This window comes from Camelus ferus, chromosome 14 (assembly GCF_009834535.1).
Source record: "Camelus ferus isolate YT-003-E chromosome 14, BCGSAC_Cfer_1.0, whole genome shotgun sequence".
NCBI lineage: Eukaryota > Metazoa > Chordata > Mammalia > Artiodactyla > Camelidae > Camelus > Camelus ferus.
In genome coordinates, this window is record NC_045709.1 from 9,308,912 (window position 1) to 9,330,813 (window position 21,902).

The window sequence follows — 21,902 nt, forward strand, 5'->3', positions numbered from 1 at the left end:
GATTTGTAATATGAATTCTATACTTGGTCTTCATTTCATTCCTGGCGCAGAGCAACTAAAACCTTGTGGATATCCTGTGTGATCAGAGTGATAAATGTGTCTTGTTTTTCATAACAGGTCCCTTTTAACCGCAACTGAGTTTATGTTAATGAGGTAACTCTTTGGAAATCCCCTGTGAATGGGGCCTGGTTGCCCAGGAAACCAACCAGATGATTAGTGGGGGAACTTTCAGCCTCAGCCCCCTCTGGGGAGGAGAGAGGGGCTGGAATTTGAGTTTAAACACCAACGGCCAGTGACCTAATCAGTCATACCTGTGTAATGAAGCTTCCTTAAAACCCAGAAGGACCAGGTTCAGACAGCTTCTGTGAAAAAAGGCTAATGTAGTTCCTAATCCTTTCCCTCAAAATGTTATTTGGGGGCCAAAACCAATTTAATGTTACACATCATCTATTAGCAAATAAGTGATGCAGGCTGTAAGTGATATATGAGCTCAGAGAAGAAAGTGATCCCTGCAGGTTGCCCTGCTGTGAAGAGCTGGGGCTTAAGCTTCATCTTCACGGGTCAGATGTAGAGGAGGAGGAACACGTTCCCGGTCAGGGGGACAACACATGTGGGGTCATCAAGTTGTGAGAAGCAAGGTTCTGGGGGTTAGTGTTTGAATCGGAAAATTACTCTTGGAGAGAATGGTGGCAGATGGATTATAATGACAGGTTGGGGCTTCAGTAGAGAACTTTGAAAAAACTGCCTGGCCTTTCGGCTCTATCTTATAGAACAGAGTTCCCTAAACTTGTTTTGAGGAAGAGCTATTTTTATTTACATCAGTCTTAAAGAGTATTGATCAGATAGGTGGCAAGGCAGTTCCCTTGAGCTACAAGTGGAAGCACTTCCAGGAAAAATGGTCAGGTGGCCAGAGCCTTCTGGCCTGCAACAAGTATTTCAAGTAGGTAGGTATCTATGCTGAGTTATTAGATTCTGTAGTCTTCCCCCTGCACTTAACAAATAGAGAAGATAAGTGTGATAGTGGTGGTGGCATTTTTCTTCTCCTTTTCCCACTTAACTGTGCATATTGGATATTCATTTTATCACTTGTGTTAATTGACTTATAATTTCTATTATAGATAATATGGAGCCATTGAAGATTTTTGAGCAGAATGTAACATGATTAAGATTTTTTGTTGTTGTTGTTACTCAATTGGAACGTGGAAAGATAAGAGGTTGAGGGCTTGATTAGTAGACTGTCGCATTAGGTAGAGTGTAAGAGAGGATTCAGGTGGTGGCATCGATCTAGAAAGGAAAGAATGTAAAAGAACCAAAGATTTGTTGACTGATCTCTTCTAGAGTCAAGAGAGAGTAAATGAATGAATAAAAGTTGTGTTTTGCGCTGAGCTGATTATGCTAAAAGCACTCTTAATAGCCTCAGAGCCAAGAATTAGAAAAACAAGGGATTGCAAATAATTCACTACTGCTTGATGCGTTTGAGTTGACATTTAAACCTGGTAAGAAAGATAATGAAGTGTGGAAAATCAGGAAGGACATGCAATGGAAGTGCTTTTGTTCTGGTATTAGACCCATATATAAATAAAATTGCTACGTTTGATTAGGTTTATATATTATTTATTTATCTTGGTAAGGGGCATGGTTTAACCCTGTGCTGTAGCTAATTAGTTTAGTTATAATTACTGTTACTTCAGTTATGAAGTAAACATTTCTGAAGCACAGAGGTTCTCAAAATGTAGTCTTTGTCTTCCTGATGGTCCACAAGTCAAATTATTTTCATGACAATGTACATTTATGCTAATAGTCCTCAAACGCTGGTGAGTAAAACCACCCTCACCGTTGCCATGGTATGACTCAGGGCAGTAGTCCTCGTTGTAGTCTTCCATAGCAGGGAGCAGGGGTCATATAAGAATGTTGTTGATGAAACAGTAAAAACATTACTTCTATTAAACTTCAGCCCTTGAGTATGCATCTTTTTAATACTCTCTGTGATGAGAAAATAGGAGGTGGACATAAAGCACTTTTGCTGTAAACCTAAGTATGAAGTTTGCCTTAAGGAAAGCTTACACAATTGTTTGAGTTATGAACAAAATTATCCAGGTTTTTTCATGGAATACTATGAACTGACAAACTACAATTATTTAGACTTGGCTGTTTGGCAGACATTTTCTCAAAAATGAATGAAGTGAACCTGTCACTTCCAGGAAAACAGCTGGCAGTAGTTGTTGCCAGTGACAAAATGTGAGCCTTCACGTGAAAATTAGAATTTTGAAAAACTCATATGTACCATCAAATGAACTTATAGCTTCCCAATACTTAAAGACTCTTCTGATGAGATTGGTGGTTATATTAATGAATGAAATTTTTTTTAAGTATTATGAAATCAGTGTATTCCTGTTTTCCAAATGACCAGTTGTATGATGCTAGAAAATACTGAGTGAGAAAGCCATTCTAAGTGCAAGATAGACCAGCAGACTTCAATGTAACAGTAGAAAAAGTTTGTTGATGTGATTTCAGATTCCACATTGTAACTCACCTCTTAAGAATCTATCCCTTGTCAAAATTTTATGTAGTGTGAAAGAAGAATATTCATAATTGTCTGAAATGGCTGTTAAAATACTTTTCAAATCACTGAAGTTAGAACACTCCCTCACACCATGCACAAAAATTAATTCAAAATGGCTTAAAGACTTAAATATAAGACATGTCATCATAAACTAGAAGAAAACGTAGGCAAAACATTCTCTGACATAGAGTGTTGCAATATTTTCTCAGATCAGTCTCTCCAGGCAAAAGAAGTGAAAGCAAAACTAAACAAATGGGACCTAATCAAGCTTATAAGCTATTGCACAGAAAAAGAAATCATAAACAAAACGAAAGACAACCTACAGAATGGGAGAAAATATTTGCAAATAATGTGACTGACAAGGGCTTAATTTCTAAAATATACAGACAGCTAATAGAACTCAATATCAAAAAAATCCAAACCGGTCAAAAAATGGGCAGAACACCTAACTAGACATTTCTTCAGAGAAGACATTACACATGGCCAACAGGCACATGAAAAGATGCTCAACATCACTAATTATTAGATAAATGCAAATCAAAACTACAATGAGGTACCATCTCATACCAGTCAGAATGGTCACCATCAAAAAATCTACAAATAATAAATGTTGAAGAGGGTGTGGAGAGAAGGGAACCCTCTTACTTACACTGTTGGTGGCAATATAAATTGGTGCAGCCACGTTGGGAAACAGTATGGAGGTTCCTTAAAAAAACTAAAAATAGAACTACCATATGATCCAGCAGTCCTAATCCTGGGCATATATCTGGAGAAAACTCTGACTTAAAGAGATGCATGCACTGCAGTGTTCATGGCAGTGCTGCTTACAATAGACAAGACATGAAAGCAACCTAATTGCCCATCAACAGATGACTGGATAAAGAAGATGTGGTGAGATATATATATAATACACACACACACGAACTGACTGGGTGGAATATTACTTAGTCATAAAAAAGAATGAAATATTGCCATTTGCAGCAACATGGATGGACCTAGAGATTATCATACTAAGTGAAGTCAAGTCAGACAAAGATAAATATGATATCACTTATATGTGGAATCTAAAAATAATACAAGTGAACTTATAAATGAACTTATTTACAAGACAGAAACAGATTCACAGACATAGAAAACAAAATTTTAGTTACCAAAGGGGAAGAGGGGAGGCATAAGTTAGGAGTATAGGATTAACAGATACTACTATATACAAAATAGATAAAAAGAATTTACTGTATAATACTGGGAACTATATTTAATATCTTGTAATAACCTATAATGGAAAATAATCTGGAAAAGAATATATATCTGAATCACTTTGCTGTACATCTGGAAATAACACAATATTTTAAATTTAAAAAATACTTTTTTAAATGCTTGCCTGTGTGAGGCTGGATACTTTTCATATACTCTGATGAAAACCTATGGCAACAGATTGAAAGCAGAAGCAGATTTGAGAATACAACTATCTTTTAATCAGCCAGATAATAAAGAGCTTTGTATAGACTAATGCCATTTTTCTCAGCTAGTTTTTATTGTTGTTTTGGAAAATACAGTTATTTGGTGTTACACTATGTTATTTATATTAATGTATAATAGGATCTTTATTAATATTTTTAAATTGTTTTAATTTTCTAATACAGTAAATATCAGCGGGTATAATCCACATAAACAAAAACTCTTTGGGGTGCTCATTGCTTTTTAGGAGTAACAGGATCTGAGACCAAACAATTTGACAACCTCTGCTGTAGCATTTGCTATTTTAGTACATGAAAATTCGTTCAAACATGAGTTATCCCCTCTTTTCCTTGAATCAAGATTACTAAAAACAACCAGAATGCTTACGTCCAAGATTGACCATCAGTGCTGGTTAGGAAATGGATTATGAGAATCCCAACAGAGGGAAAGTGAACCAGCCAGGGGAAACATTCTGACAATGGCTTTGAGGCCTTCAAAGTGACTTTACAGCCCAAGCCGTAGTAAGAGTCAGCAGTAGCGGGGAGTAGATGGAAATGTGCATTTGCTCAACTTGAATTTTTCAGCTCGTCTATTACTTTGAATGCAGAAAACCTGTGGACCATCTGTCTCTTCACTCCTGGGCACAGTCATAAAGGTCTCTCCTAGCTGAAAGTACATGAGACGCTAGCGAAGGGGTGTCTTTGTCATAAAATACTAATTAATTGATGAACATTTGTGTGCTTAACTCTGTATAAGGCATCTCATTGTTCATTCTCAAACACAAATTTAAAACTTTTTTCGTGTTTGTTATCCAGTTTTGCTTTCTCTTTTGTAACTGCCTGTTCATATTTTTTTGTCTCTCTTGAGGCCTTAATATTCTTGTCAACTCATATGTGCTCTTAATTAAAATCTTCTCTGTATATTAAAGATTACTAACCTTTCCTCTGTCACATTGATTGAAAAATGTTCCTTCCAGTGTGTTGTTTTGTCTGATTTTGCGGACTTAAAATCAATTAATATTGCTTTTCCTCCCTCTGCTTCCCTGCTGCCCTTACATTGTAAATTGTTTGTGGACGTTTTGGATAACTGTATATTTTATTATGAGGAGTACTGTAATGCGTTAAACCATTCCCCTGTTTTGACCATTTAGAGTTTTTCTATGTTTATACTGTTTTAAACAATGTTGCACTAAATATTTACATATCTGTATCTTCTTTTGCCTTTATTTCAAATATTTTCTTAGAAGACCTTCCCAGAGGAAGAATTTAGAGTACAGGGACATTTTTAATGCGTGGGTGAATTGTTTATTTCAGGTACAAAACTCCAGCCAATATCAGTTGTCGGCTGTGATACGTCTAACAGGGGCCATGTGCTGACTTGGGAGGACTCTGGTATATAGTCCCAGCTCTGGACTTTGGGACCACACTTAGCAAAGCCAGTGATTCCACAGACACCTTCTGTGGGCTTTGTTGTTGGCAAACTTTTCCTAAAGGGCCAGATAGTAAATATTTTAGGCTTTGCAGGCCGTATGGTATCCATACACCTGTTCAGCTCTCAACCCAGCTACTCCATTGTAGGGCAGAAGCAGCCAGGCACTATGTCAATGACTAGGTGTGTCTGTTTGCCAATAAAACTTTATTCACAGGCACTGAAATTTGGATTTTATATAATTCTCATGTGTCACAAAATATTTTTCTTTTGATTTTCCCAGCTATTGGAAACTGAAATCCATTCTTGACCTGCAAGCTATACAAAAATAGGCAACAGGACAGATTTGGCCTGTGGGCCAACAGTTTGTCAATGCTTGGGCTGTACCATTGGTGACCTGGTAATAGACATTTATTATAGTGGGACCTCTGGATCTATTGCAGTAATATGGTGGGTTTATCAAGAAAACATTTAATTTCAGCATGCATCTAATAACTTCCTTTCGTATTTTGTATTTCAGCTGGAGTAAACCGAATTTCATATTGGCCTGCTGATCCAGAAATAAGTTTGCTTACTGAGGCTTCTAGTTCCGAAGATGCAAAGTTAGATGCCAAAGCAGTGGAAAGATTGAAGTCAAACAGCCGGGCTCATGTGTGTGTCTTACTTCAGCCCCTGGTGTGTTACATGGTGCAGTTTGTAGAGGAGACCTCTTACAAATGTGACTTTATTCAAAAAATTTCAAGAACATTGCCGGACACTAACATTGACTTTTATTCTGAATGTAAGCAAGAAAGAATAAAAGAATATGAAATGATATTTTTGGTTTCCAATGAAGAAATGCATAAGCAAATACTGATGACTATAGGTTTGGAGAACCTGTGTGAAAACCCGTACTTTAGCAATCTAAGGCAAAACATGAAGGACCTTATCCTCCTTTTGGCCACAGTAGCTTCCAGTGTGCCCAACTTTACACACTACGGGTTTTATTGTCGCAATACCGAACAGATTAATGAAGTTCACAATCAAAGTTTGCCACAAGAAATTGCAAGACACTGCATGATTCAGGCCAGGTTATTGGCGTATCGAACTGGTGAGTTACATGCTTAGTTCATAAATCCGGGCTGATTGGGTCGTATTTGTTTCGGAAGTAAAGCAGTGTTTATCTTATCTATGGTAGCGTTTATTGACTCTTAGATACTAAAGTTTGGCTGATCATACAAATATAGAGACATTAGACCCTTGAGTAGACAGTTCTTTCCTAGAGCAGTTTTAGGATTTCTCGTGACCTGTATTGGGTGCTACATTTATAAATCAGGCTTTCATTAGGCCCTTTCTGCTTCTTGCTTTGACTGTTTCACTGTTCAGTGAGCCCTCCACTAGAGATAGGACAAAGAGAGGAGACAGAACCAAAATCATTCATTTTTTAAAAACTCTTCAATATTCTGTATATATATATATTCAATATTTAGTAAATTTTTAAAATCTTTAAACTAAAAATATGAATTCAAAATAACCAACAGACTCAAAGGTAGTTTTGGCAGATTCTTCCAATTTCTGATATATCTTCCAATCAGCAAGTTGAGAAGCCAAACATTTTTACTCTATTATGTTAAGTTGTACATGAGTATGTATGTGAAATACTGCTTGGGAATTTTCTCTATCATGATAAAAGGTAATAGCTGTAATTCCAATTATAGAACAGCATTTTTACATCTTCCCAGACACAAGATTTTTCAAAGTAGAATCATGATCACTTTTTAAAATGCAATGTTGAAACGAGGAAAAGAAAGTGCAGACAGGAGGAAGAGTCGAGTGAGATTTGGTGAGTGGGTTATAGTAGGATTTTTAAAACTTATCCCAAGAAAGGAGAAGAAAGAAACTCTTCAGAAGAAGTCCATACAAATGCCACTGGTCTGCAGTATATGCTAAACAAAGACCACAGGTTGAAGTAATTTCAGTAAGATGGAGTTTTTCAAATGTAGCATCTTAGAATCACCGTGGAACTTTTATTAAAAGTGCAAACGCTCAAATTCCAACCCAGAGCTACTAAACCTAGTCTTGACGTGTGTGTCCTAGGCCTGTGGATTTTTAAAGTTATGCAAGGGATTCTGGCATTCAGCAGAGTTAATAATCACTCAATTCTTATTAAAGAATTTGATTCTACTACAGGCACAAACTATACGATGCCAAACAACTGTATTATGTAAAGGTCTGATTTAATGTAATTATCTTGTCTCACGGGCTATTCGTTTGTCTCTGCCAACACCAGTTTTATAAAGATTTTTTCTCTAAACCATTCTAGAAGGATAGGAACATAAATGGGAACAGCTGTTATCAGTGTACTTCACTAATTCCCATTTGCCAATTAGAATTCCGCAGATTCCAGAGTGAGCGGAAGATGGGGATGTGAGTCTGCTGGTCTTGATCTAAGGAGCTCTTCTCACAGTACCTCGTAATACCACGTATGCCCCCAGTGTTTAAAGATGCAGTGATGCAGAGATGTAAATTTGCAAATGTATTCTTGATTAGATGCTCTACTAGTATAGTTATAGTATAAATTTATCTGCTGTTAATGTGCAGAGTTGTGTACTTAGGCACTTGATGGGTGATTTAAAAGAGTTTTCAAGGTTAATTTTTTGTCTATGTATGACTTCCTTGCCTGGAACCCAAATCCTGAATAGAGTATGACTGTCACGTCCTGCACTTCACCATGAGCTCTTCCAGGGAAGACACCATGTTCTATGAAAAGGAATTCAAAAGTTTTCAGATTTTAGAAAAATAATGTTTATATACTATATGTATGTGCAGTAAGCTGTCTGAAAAAACTTGACATAAGGGGTTGCAGATAAGGGATTCTAGACTGATACTCTTCATTAATGATAAATAACTAACAATTTATTGAGCACCTACTAAGTGTCAAACACAGAGAAAGGTGGTTTATATATGCACGTCACTTAATATTGAGGACAATCCAGCAAGGTAGATATTCCCTTGACTTAGTGTGTTTCTAATAACTCAAACTTTAAATTTCACTCTCCTCAGCTTACTTAACAACTTTATTTCACTCTAATTAATAGGTGAAGAAATCATTCCGTTAAATCATTTCATTTAAAAAAATATATATGATTAAAATGAATTCCAAAACTTTTAACAGCAGAATTCTAAAACTAATTGGAAGTAGGTGCTTAATAATTGTTTTTTGAATGATGAATAAATAGGATCCACAGGTGTTATTATAAGTGTGTTTCTAGGATACCTTGAGGTAGCAAAAAAGTGACAATTTGTTTAGACTCTGGGAGAAGAAAAAGAGATAGGAGGGTGTCACATCTTACCTACCTGGTTTAAATGTGAGTTTTGATCTCTTTTTACGTCCTAATTCCCACTGGGCTAGGCGTTTTCCAAAGCTGAGGATTATGCCTTCCCTCTGAACCACAGTGTTGATGAAAGTAGGTTGGGGTAACCAAGAAAGTTAACTGTTTCAGATCATAATTCTCAGCTTTTAGTTGCCAGTGAGTCAGAGGGTAGCTCATGAGAAGTACAGGTTCCTGGGTCAGCCGCGTCCCTTGGAGAGGTTGCTTCAGGGAATATCCATGGGAGCCAGGAGTCTGCCTTTTAAACAAGCATCCAGGGATTCTGATGTAATTGGTCTGTGGATCACTCTTGGACAAACCCTGACATGACCACAGTATTGGGAGCCAGAATAACCCCGCCTGTGTTCCAGAACCATAGGAGAGAGGGTTCTCTTTCAGTGATCGAAGAGTCTCAGGAATTTGGCTCAGTGATTATATGAATTGACCTTCCTTTCAAAGGTGTACAGAGAAGACCCTGTGAATGACTAGATCCTCAGGAGCAATTTACAGACCTGAAAGGTTTTTGAGAAATTTTACATAAAAATTACAGATATGAAAAGATTTTTGAGAAATTGCCTTATCTGCCATCCAACCCTGGGGCTGGGTGAAATATCCTCCCCATCGTCTGTGGATGAAATTGTATTCTGAGTTTAAAAGGGACTTAGTAAAGAATATTCTCTTGGTGAAACTAACCTTAGCTAAGCAGTAGAGCTTAGTTTACAAGTCACATTTACAGAAAAAGTGGCTCCTGGACTAAAAACAAATAGCATGGAAAATACTGAGTGTCAGTAGTAGAAAAAGTAGACTCGATATGAAGAACTTCTATTTTTCATTTTTTGTTTCAGATTTATACATGTATTAAGTACAGTTTTACTTAACTTTTAGGAAATTGTAGGGTGAAGCTACAGTTGCATTTAATCTTCATCAATATGAAAATGCCTAAGGGCAAGTTCACAGATAATTGTCACTTCCTCTGTAAATGTACCTACTTAACTACATTGGTCTCTTATTAAGATTTTTGATAAATACTATGGTTTTTATAATTAGTGTATAATTGTCTTCAAAATTTGAAACTTACTCTGGTATTCGTAGAAGGAAAAAGTCAATCCTTAATATGTAGAATTTCTATTTTGTTTTTTAAATTTTCTGTGTAAGGTTAATAGTTTTAAGAAATACAGCTTTAGTTGTTGCAAAGTAAACAAGTGGTTCTACAGGAAATTGTAATCTAATATTTAAAACTTCTGCCACTTGATGTAGAAACGAACTTCATGTCACTAACTTGGCATTCTTTTCCCCTCAGGGTAAACTGTGCAGGTCAGGGAAAGGACAACATTTTGTTTCAATCAAAATTTCTTTGCATGTACCTTCCAGGAAAAAAAAAAAAAGAAAAAAAGAAAGCTTGTAAAGATTTGTTTATTTTTGTATTATGAGTTTGAACTTTTTTCATAGCAAGAACACTTCCATAAAATGTATTTTCCATGAATAGAGTGCAAAAAATGCTAGAAGACAGATTTGATTGTTGTAAATGGTTATTACACTAAACACATTAGTTTAGAAACTTCTTTCTTAATTGATTTCATCATCTATTAGAAATAGTCATTTAAAAACTGACTTGTTGGTGGAAATTCAATAAAGTTGCAGTCAGTTCTGATTACAGCTTTGAAGTGCCCTGAGTATGGGCACTGCCACTGTCATGATCTCTGCCCATAGGTGGTGTATGACTGGCTTGGTAGTGGCACTGTCGGTAGTTAGTTAGTACCTAGCTCCCGTATTCTATGCTCAACAGTATTTAATGCTTTTCTGTAATTAGTGAGAATGTCAAGGATTGTTACTACACTTATAAAGTACATTTCAATAAATGTGTTTATTATTTTTGGAAAAATATATTTCTGAAACTAACAAATCACTGGTTTTTACTGAATTACATGTCGTGTGTTTTTCAGAGGATCATAAAACAGGAGTTGGAGCAGTTATCTGGGCAGAAGGAAAGTCTGTAAGTATGAAAATATTTCTTTATAAACATTTAACTTTGATTTTGTTTAAACATATTTCAGTCATAAGTACATGGCATTTTATTGACCCATAGGGATTAGTATTTCTTACTGGTGTATTTATTAAGTTCTATAAACACTGGTGCATTCTCTCAGAATTCTAGATAGATTCATTCATTTAGCAGAGATTTATTAAGCACCTTCTACAGGGTAGGCTCTGTGTCTTGGTGAACAGAGGGGAGTTAAAGACCACATATTCCACCCTTCATGGCCTTATATAGTCTAGTGATAGAGACAGAGGTCAAAAAGAGACTGGTATATAACTAAATTATAGCATGATATCATGAGAATATAGAGGAGGAATGTTTACTCTGCTTGGAGAAATGAGTAAAATATTCTTGGAGGAGGTAAGATGCTATTAATCTTGAATGAGTAGGTGTTCATCAGGCAAAACAAGTTAGTGGGATGAGGAGGGTAATTTGCAGAGGCAGGGAGTGCAGGAGAGGATGTGGGAAGGTGCAGTGACTTGACGTGTTGGGGTCCAGGGTCTTATGTAGAGTAGAGTAGCATAAAATTGGGCTGCACCACGAAGAACTTTGTATACCACGTAGAGTTTGGACTTTATCCTTTAGCCAGTGGGCTACCCTGGCACAGCGCTAACCAGCAGAATTAAAAGGCAAGCCACATACATAATTAAAAAATTTTTAGGAACCACATTAAAAAAATAGTTGAATTAATTTTAAGAATATATTTTACTTAATCATCTATCCAGAAATATTATCATTTCAACATGTAACCAATATAAAAATTATTAATACAGTGTTTTGCATTTGGGGGGAACATTGAGTCTTCATAATCCAATGTGTATTTTACACTTACAGTACCTTTCAGTTTGCACCGACCACGTGTGCCTAGTGGCTCCTGTATTGGACAGTGCAATCCAAGAATATTTGCAGTGGGAAGATGATTTGGTCAGATTTGTATTTGAAAAATGAAGAGGGGCTAGACAGGAAATAGGGAGATTAATAGAAAAGAGATGATGAGGCCTTGGAATTCCAGACATGGGTTGGAAGGGCATGGAATCAGGAGATACTTAGTAACTGTGAGGCTGACTGAAAGATGAGTAGAGGGCCTACGTTTCCTTCAGTAGACTTTTCAGCAAGTAATTCGACCATCTGGCTGGATGTGCAAGAGCCCCTCAGGTTCAGCCTAGCCAGTCCATTCGGTTTCTCCCCTGCTAACCTGCTCCTTCGCACATGGTCACCATCCCGTTCCCCATTATTGCACACATACAGTCAACCACCAAATGCTATGAATTCCACCTTCAAAATAACTTTCAACTCCGTTTACCTCTACTTGAATTGGTAACACCTACTAGAATGGGTTCCTCTGCCAGAAGCTCCCATAGCATTCTGTACAACTTATTTGTGACACTCATCACGGTTAAATTTACAGGTCTCGTTTCTTATCATCTACAGACTGGAAGGTCCATGAAAGCTAGATTCTCTGTCTTGTTTACCACTGTGTCCCCAGCGCCTGGCACAGCACCTGGCCTGTGGTTGGAACTCTCCTTTGTGTTTATATAAATGCTCAGCAGCCTTTTGGCTTAACATCTGGTTCTTAACTACTTTGTGGAGAATTTAGGTTTCCAGTTACATTATCTGCAGTGTAGCCAGCATGATAAAGTGAAAAGATATGGGTTTGCTGTCAAGCAACCTAGGCTTGAATTCTGGCTATGTTACTTACCAGCTTTGTAACTTTGGACAAGCTATTTAATCTCTCTTGGCCTCAGTTTCCTTATCTGTAAAATGGGAATAGTAATCGTAGTACTGTAATCATACTGCCTAGGATGTGTTGAGGGTTAATTAAATGAAATAACATATATAAAGCTCAGCATGATGTTTGGCATTTAGTAAATGCTCAAGAATAATTTATTATTAATGAGATAATATTTTATTTGTAAGCTTTTGTTGGTTCACCAATGGTAACAGTGATTTTTATCAAGCTGCTATGGTACTGTGTCTGTTGATACTATCACATGAGTAACTATAATACACTGAAATTTAGTGAGGTTTATAGCATATTCCAAACTATAATAAACATGATTTATAAAATATTTTACTCGTATAGTTGATTAAGCATTCATATTAACAAATTATGTGTTGTAAACTGACTATATATCAATAAAAAAAGGAAAAAAGAAAAAAGTCACGTAAGTAGGAAATTCTATTTTTATATATACACACACACACACACACACACACACACATATACACACACACAATAGAGGCTCAATAAATATGAAGATTAAAGGAAAGTGCATTGTTTATTTTCTGCCTACATACAATAGCACATTTTTAGCCCAACAACAGAAATTATTCAAAATATTTTTAGAATTTCTGACTTGCTAACCAGTAGCACAGCACAGAGCATGTAAGAAATGAACGGTAATTAGTAATTCACTGAGTACCTGCTATGTATGGAACACTCTCATAGGTCTACTTTAAGGATAGAAAGGAGGTATAAAACATGGTTTCTGTTTTCTAGGATTTTATAATCTATTCAGGGAGAGATGTCTGAATCAAGTGAAACAGTTCATGAATTAAACAAGCTAGTATTTGACTGCTAAAATGAAGGATTGCCTTGAGTTTGTATATTTGCGATGATCAGCTTGAAATTTAGCTTTGATAAGACCTTACTGCAGTAGGAGCAACCATTTTTTTGATGGTTCAGTTTGTCATGGAAAAGTCAATTCATTATGCAAAGTATGATACTAGGCTTTAAAGGTACACTGCCAGATGCCTTTCCAGAGTGTTGGATACAGCTTTGTTGGTTTGCTCACTTTTTGTAGAGAAGTTGTGATGGGACGGGCGCGATGTACTTCATAGGATGCGGTTATAACGCTTTTCCTGTTGGATCCGAGTATGCTGACTTCCCACACATGGATGACAAACAGAAAGACAGAGAAATAAGGAAATTCCGATACATTGTTCACGCCGAGCAGAATGCCTTGACATTTAGGTATGAAATTCGTTTGCATGTATTTTCTTTAAAATGTAGCAAGTTGAACTTAGTTTTCTTTCAGCTGTAATTTATTGCCTTTTTAAAAAATTCCAAGAAGTATTCTTTTCAGAAGTATCACTTCATTTGTGCTTGGTCTTTGCTGCCTGACCTGAGGCTGTTGTCAGGGATCCCCCAGGCCTTCAAATTTATTGAGCAGGTCTTTTTTCCTTTCTTCCTTCTCTCTCCAGTATAAAACTGCTTGAAGTTTGTCCTTAGGATTTTGCATATTCCTAGATTGTAAGATCTCCTTTGTTTTCTAAATGAAGAGCACATAAATTTATAATTATGAGTATACAGATTTTATTATGAATCAAATTGCTTCAACATAGCTTTTGTTAGAGATTATAACTGGCATTACCTGCTTCTAATGTTTAGATCATTTCCATAAACATTCTCAGCATTTACCACTAAGTGGGTGATCTTAGAGATTCCAAACTGTGTAAGTCATGGTTTCTAATGCAGTAGGGGATATGAGACTGTATTCAACCTTACATGATCAGTTGTGTGGGAAAGGCCAAGGTGGGTGGAAATTTAGGGGCTACTATGGATGGAGGGGGTGTGTGAGGGAAAAGCTTTGTGAACAAACTGGCATATGAGCTGTATTTTAAAGGTTTGGTAGGATTGTGGCAATTGGAGATGCTTCCTTGAATGGAAACCATTCTTGCTTCAAGCATAGCAGTGAACTAGAGGTAGGAAGGTGCTTGTGTGTTTAGGAATGTGGGTCTTCCAGTTAGTCTGGGCCATGGAGCATGTGGGGATACATTGGGACTGACAAGGGAAGACTTTGTGTTTAGACCTCATGCAGTAGGCAGTGGGGAAGTGAAATGGCACTGATGGCTGCCTAGGTTGCAGATATATTGTTTGAACAGACTAGATGCATAAAACTCTGCAGTCCTGGTACAGGGGAACAGAATGAGAGTCTGAACTGGGGACATGGATGTGGAGATGTGGAAGGCTGGTGATGGGGAATATAAGACGGCTGACTGAGAGCAGCGTAAACCATGGACCCCAGAAGTACAATCCTGGGATCCTCAATGAAGCATCCCGCAGTCCTAAATCACCCTGGCATGCAAAATTTCATCAGACTCCTCTATTTTTTACCGTGTGCTCTTCATTACAGATATACTTGCTTTATTTTGTCAAATCCAAATGTTTGTTAAATAAAATTATCCTGTGTTAGGGATGGGCGTAAGGGAACTCCAACTCAAAGCAGAACTTTAATATCTATTTGCCTATCAATTTAGTAAGCATTTATTAAATATCCATTAGGTACCAGATAAAGGATAGATCTTTTCGCCACCGTGATGACTTATGTCTAATCATACATAGTACATTCTTAGGGAGGGTGTTAGTTCTAGCTCCTAACTCAAGCATTATAAAGAAGTCCCTACTTAGAAAACATTGTTTTCCTTCTCGTGTTCTCACTCTATCTCTCTGTCTCACACACACACACACACACACACACACATACACACACTATCTGTTTTCATTTACTTTGTAATCTAATATTGAAAGTCTTACCAGCAACTAAATCAGCAAGAATAAGACTTGGTCATTATTGTGTATAATGTTGTAAGTCTGTTTCTAAAACAGCTCAACTTTAGTATTTAAAGATTTTTCTAAAATATAACTTATCCTTTCAGAAACTACTTTCCTAATATTTTATATATATTTCTTACAGGTGTCAAGAAATAAAACCAGAAGAAAGAAGTATGATTTTTGTGACAAAGTGCCCATGTGATGAATGTGTACCTTTAATTAAAGGTGCAGGTATAAAGCAGATCTATGCAGGGGATGTAGATGTTGGAAAAAAGAAGGCAGACATCTCTTACATGAGATTTGGGGAACTTGAGGGTGTTAGCAAATTTACAGTAAGTAGACACACTTTTTTTCATAATATACTTTCTATTATGTTGTTAGGTACTCTGCTGTGTGTTTTAAATTAGTGATTCTCCCCCTTTTAAAGAGTTTCAATAAAATATTATCATTGAGTTTATTTTTATATGTGAGTACTTGCCTAATTACAAATGTTCAGCTAAGGATCTCTGCCTTATGAATATGTCTCTCTAGAGAGTTGTACATTGACTTTAACAGAGCTTGAATTAGTTGGCCCTCTGGTGCCATCTGGTGGCTAGTAAAAGAAAATCCCAGACCCACCATTTCCCTCACCCTTCTTTCTGGCTGGAAGTGGTAGATAGAAGGAGTTTAAGATTACCCAAAAGGAGGAGGGACTCATATACACACACATGTTTTTCAGGAGAAAAATCAGGAGAACAATTAGAAGGAATTTAATATTTGATATTTTTAAAAAGTGCTGAGGTAGTTGGTAGAAAACTTTAATTCTTTATACTTTTTTATGACCTAGGCTTTTAAAATACAGTTTTTTAAAACAATCTCAAGCATACAGGAAAGCTACAAAAACACTACGAAGAACTTTGTTAAGTTGTTGCCATGATGCCAGATCACTGTTACATACTTTGTTGTGTATTTCCTCAAACAGCATGTTCTACATAACCACAGTACAACCACAAAACTCAGGAAATTATCGCTGATACATCACTACCATTTAATCCAGATTCCAGTCAGGATTTACCACTTGTCCCAGTAAAGTTCTGTATAGCAGAAGGATCCTGTCCAGAGTCTTATGTTGCTTTTTAATGATAATTCTGGCACTTAATGTAACATATACTATAATTTGCAGTGGGTATAAAAGGCATATAGTAAAAGATACACGCACTCCAATGTTCATAGCAGCACTATTTACAATAGCCAAGGCATGGAAGCAACCTAAGTGTCCATCAACAGATGTTTGGATAAGGAAGTTGTGCTATATATTTAATGGAATACTACTTGGCCATAAAAAAGAATGAAATAATGCCATTTGCAGCAATATTAATGGACCTAGAGATTATCATACTAAGTGAAGTAAGTCAGAGAAAGATGAATATCATATCATGTTGCTTATATGTGGAAGCTAAAAAATTTTTTGAACAGATGAGCGTTATGTGGACTCTAGCATTATTATTATTTTTAATGGAGGTACTGGGGACTGAACCCAGGACCTCATGCATGCTAAGCATGCAGTCTACCACTGAGCTGTTTTCCTCCCCCTACCTAAGAATATATTTTGCCAACATAAACCCATGTCCATTTACTTAGAAACTACTTTTTTTCTTTTTAATACACATAGATTTTTCTTTATTAGGTTATAGACTTTTTTATTATGAAAATAATACATGCTCATTATAGAGAACTAGGAAAATAAAAAAGAACAGATATTATCCCACCACTCATAGGTACCATTGTTAACATGTTGATGTATTTTCTGTCTTAGAAAATTCTTCAGAAATAACTTTTAATAATTATACAATATTCTAACCTATAGACATAACTTATTTAACCATTCTCCTGTTGTTGGAAATAGTCTTTTTATGATTATCCAGGGTTATTAGTTTTTACTTTGCCCAAATTAATAGAGTTTAGGGGTTTGACATGTTTTGAAATACGCTTTTTTAAAAAAAATTTCATATATAATTTCCCACTGCTTGTAAGTCCTCTTTTTCCTGGTGCTAGACCTAACCATCCCACAAGTATAGACTTATATAGTCTAGATGGCTTCCGTTTCCAGGGACTTTTTTATGCATGGTAAAATGTTTGTCTTCCATCTCATCCCCACTCAAGGCCCATAATATTAAATAGTTAATCTGATGAACTAATTAATGTTTATGGACAAGACTTTCAGGAATTGCACACTTAATTGTGTCTTTCTGGAGCTAGTGCCCTAGTGGGGCTTTTTGGTTAAGTCTTTAGTGATTCTGATGGTAGGATTTCTAGCCAAGTAAGAAAGGAAGGGCTGTGCTACGAGGTGCTGAGCACACTCAGTTTTTCTTATCTGCTGCTCCAGTCTTCACTGTAATAGCTGAGAATCTTCAGCCTGCCCTATGTTTTTCTGAATGGTTGAGATAGAAAACTGTAATCAGAATAGATGTGATATGATATGATAAATGATGTGCTATGATGTATAAATAATAGTATATCTTCTATGATACAACTATATTAAAAGGCAGGATAATCTTGGTCATATTTTCATTCTTTGTATCTGGGCCTTCTGCACCTACTGTAAGATTCTGTAGGACCTGGAGACAGAATATGATGTGGTGGAAGTTCTACAGCCCTGGCCTGGGCATACCCAGGTTCTCATGCTATTGCTGTCTTTAGTCAGTGTGTGACCTCGGGCAAGTCACTGCACCTCTCTGGTCCTCCACTTCCTTACCTGTAAAACAAAAGTGAAAGAGGATCTTTGTACTCCCTTCCTTCTCTAAGACTATTAATTCTCATCCCCAAAGTCAGAAAATTCAGGGTCATTCAGGGTTGTTATTAGAGCTAGGTTGGTATGAGTTGCTAACCCTTTTTTTGTACATTGTTTTAGCTATTTTGATATTTGAAAGCACAGTGTTGAAATACTATTTATTAAATCCTTCTTAAACATATAAATAAAATGTTTATGTCCTTTTACAGTGGCAACTGAATCCATCACGAACTTGTGTTCTTGAGCAAAATGAGCCTGAAAGTAGAGAGAGTAAGTATTTACAAGTCCTTTTATTGAGGTTGACTTTATTGCTAAGAAGAGATAAATAGTGAATTATTATGATCAGGTGTTGGAAATTGCTGTGGTTGTAGGTGGAGCATTTTCTTTTTGCAGGTTAGATTTTTGCCATTCAGTTTGTTCACAAACGTTTGTGTGTCTGCTGTATGCCAGGTGTCATGGAAAGTGCTGATTAATAACTAGTCCTATGGAATCTGCAGTTTAATACAATCATGTACAAATTGAATTTATAAATTAAATCTAGTATGAGACAGCAGACAACAATCCTCTCCTATACCAAAACAAAAGCCTCTTGGGCAGTTAGAAAGGAAAAATATGTATAGTTAATACAGATGGATCTAGGGCCAAATTATGAGGATGGATACATTCTTATTAGAGTAAAGCCACATGTGCTCAGATTGGTGAGAGAATGGAAATAGTCCGGTTATTTGAATAATCTAATTAAGAGTCATCACAGTTACCATAAATGAATTAATGGTCTTCAGAGCTTCATTATTTGCATTATTAACACAGATTTTTTTTTAACATTTTTTATTGATTTATAATCATTTTACAATGTTGTGAACACAGATATTTTTAATGTAATACAATCTTTGGGAGGTTCTATAATTCTTCAGGCACATAATTTGAACATTATAGATGTACAATATTATTTTAAAATATTAGCTATGTTATCTCTGTTTGGTTTCAAGGTAGGTGGAAGTTCTATAATAAGTAAAATCTTCTTGATAATAATGATTTCATTACTCTGAAAAATCAGGAAATATAATTTCCTTATGAAAATAATTTCTATGTGATTATCTTGATTTTCTGTGTTCTGAGTTAGCTTTATATTATTTAAGTAGTATATTTTTCATTTGCAGCCTGGAAAAAAATTCCATCTTTTTAAAAATTTGTCAAGAAAAAAAAAAGTAGGAAAAGAGAAGAAAGAAAAAAATACATGTATCTGATTAAAGAATGTATTCAGTAACAATGTTTGAAGGGGTGAGTTAAGAATTCCGTGTTGTTAGGGAAAGGATACAAAAAGCACTAACTATAAAAAAAAGAATTAAAAAAAGATGAATCAATTATGGTAAAATTAAGAACATCTGTTCGTCAAAATATACCATTAAAAAAGTACAAAGGCAAGCCATGAAAGAGTAGATATTTGCTGCTTATAATCAAGATGGGGCTTTTAGCCAGGATTTATTGGTCCTAGATCACTAAGGAAGAAGACAGGTGGTGGTTGCAAGTCCTGAGATTGGAAGGAGGGGTCGTGATGGGGAGGGGACAAAAGGAAGGCTTTTGCTTTGCTGGCAATGTTTTATTTCTTGACCTGGGTGATAATTAAATGTATGTTTGCTTTATGACTGTTCATTGAACTGCAAATGTTTTGCATGTATTTTTTAACACCTCTATTGTGGTATAATTCCTGTTCTGTAAACTACACATATTTCAAATACACGATTTGATTAATTTTAATAGATGTATACACCTATGAAACCACCACCACAATCAGGATAGCGAATATTTCCATCACTCCCCAAGAGGTGCAAATCTCCAACTCCTGATTTATCCCTTCCCACCCTCTTTACCCCCAGTAACCATAAGTTTGTTCTCTACGTCTGTGAGTCTGTTTCTGTTTTGTAGATAAGTTCATTAACGTTTTGTGTGTACTTTTTTAAACAAATGTTTTATATCATAAGTAATATCCCTATTTCTTTTTCAGTTTTATAAGAGCTTTCTTGAGATATAATTATTGAGATATATATCATAAATTTGCCCTGATAAAGTATAGAATTTAGTGGGGTTTTGTAGATTCACAGTTGTATCACCAGAGCCTAATTTCAGAACATTTTCATCATCTCAAAAAGAAACGTCTTACCCATTGCAGTTATTCCTATTTCCCCCTACCTCCAGCTCCAGGCTACCACTAATCTACTTTGTGTTTATAGATTTGTGTATTCTGGCAATTTCAAATAAATGGAATCATATAGATGTAATTCCCTTTCAACTTTGGATTCAGCTGGCAGACAGACACACAGGAATCAAACAGACGAAAATTAAACACCAGCTTTATTGCTAGACTGGGGCTTGCCCTCTGGTCTATTCAGGCTTTACAGCATTTGTCCTTCCTCACCTCTCCTACCTACCCACTCCCACCCCTAACCAAGTCTAGCTCTTGAAAAGAATACTCAAGGGAGAGTCTGTCCATCTCCAAGGGGACAGAATCTACAAAAACCAGTCCCATGTGAATTAAAGACTTCTGTGGAAAAGGTAAATCTTTTTGCATTTTTTTATTGAGACAATTTTTTAGAGCAGTTTTCAGTTCCCAGAAAAATTGAGGGGAAGTTACAGAGAGGTCTCATATACCTGTTGCCCCTACACATGCACAGCCTCCTCCATGATCAGCACTCCTTACCAGAATGCTACATTTGTTATAATTAATGAACCTACATTGTCACATCATAGTCACCCAGAGTTCACAGTTTACGGTTATGGTTCACTCTTGATGAACATTCTGTGGGTTTGGATAAATATATAAATGATATGTTTCCATTATCATAGTAGCATACAGAGTGTCCATTTTTGATAGAGTAGTGTTGAAGTCTTCAGCTGTGCTAATAGGTTCAACTGTTCCTCTTTGCAATTCTAATTTTTTCCTCATGTAGTTTGACGCTCTTTGCTTTAATCTATATTGTTGCAGCAAAGTGTGTTACAGCTCAGTTGTGACAGCAACCTGGATCCTGGCAAGAGACCAAGCAGCACTTGGAGGGTTGGAGAACTCAGGTTTATTATGCCGGCAGGCCCAGAGGAGTCAACACTCCAAGCTCTGGACCCCATCTGTAGGTTTACACAGGCTTTTATAGGTTGCCAGTCTAGACTTTGCAACATTATAGGCAAATAAGGTGTAACAAAGTGGACCAATCATGAATGAGCTTTTTAGAAATGGACCAATCAGAAGTGAGCTTAGGGAACCAATAGAATCTTAGGGGTAAGTTCCGCTTTCATAGAAGCAAGCCGTTTTACAGAAGCACAAAAGGGAGATAGTGGCCCTGCCTGGGGCCCTTCCAGTCTATTCATGGGGCTTCCCACCTCAGTATGTTTTTATATTTAAAGTGGGTTTCTTGTAGACAACATACAGTTGAGTCCTTTTTTTTGGATCCACTCTGACAGTCTGTTTTAATTGGTGCTTCTAGACCATTGATGTTCAGAGTGATTAATGATATAGTTAGATTAATATTTTGACATTTATCCTACTTGCTGTTCTCTGAGCAACCTGGATCTGTAGTACAGTGTCTGGCATTAATCTGGGAGAATTCTCAGTTATTATTGTTTCAGTTACCTCTGTTCCTTCCTCTCTCTTCTGGTCTTCTCATTATGCATGCATTATGCCTTTTGTAGTTGCCCCATGGTCCTCAGATCTGTTCTGTTTTCTTTAGTCTTAGTTATCTTTGCTTTTC

At 36.4% G+C, this 21,902-nt stretch overlaps 1 protein-coding gene across 4 annotated transcripts in view; it reads left to right on the forward strand.

Moving 5' to 3' along the window:
• Positions 1 to 21,902, forward strand: part of CDADC1 (cytidine and dCMP deaminase domain containing 1) — a 54,592-nt gene that overhangs the window by 13,226 nt on the left and 19,464 nt on the right. For 3 of the 4 annotated variants that reach the window (XM_032496168.1, XM_032496167.1, XM_032496169.1), the window contains exons 5-9: positions 5,970 to 6,539; positions 10,743 to 10,792; positions 13,642 to 13,811; positions 15,535 to 15,724; positions 18,372 to 18,432. In XM_032496168.1, coding sequence (XP_032352059.1) covers positions 5,970 to 6,539; positions 10,743 to 10,792; positions 13,642 to 13,811; positions 15,535 to 15,724; positions 18,372 to 18,432 — 1,041 coding nt within the window. Of the gene's footprint in view, positions 1 to 5,969; positions 6,540 to 10,742; positions 10,793 to 13,641; positions 13,812 to 15,534; positions 15,725 to 18,371; positions 18,433 to 19,322; positions 19,444 to 21,902 lie in introns of all 4 variants that reach the window. The other variant, XR_004325659.1, reaches the window with a different exon arrangement.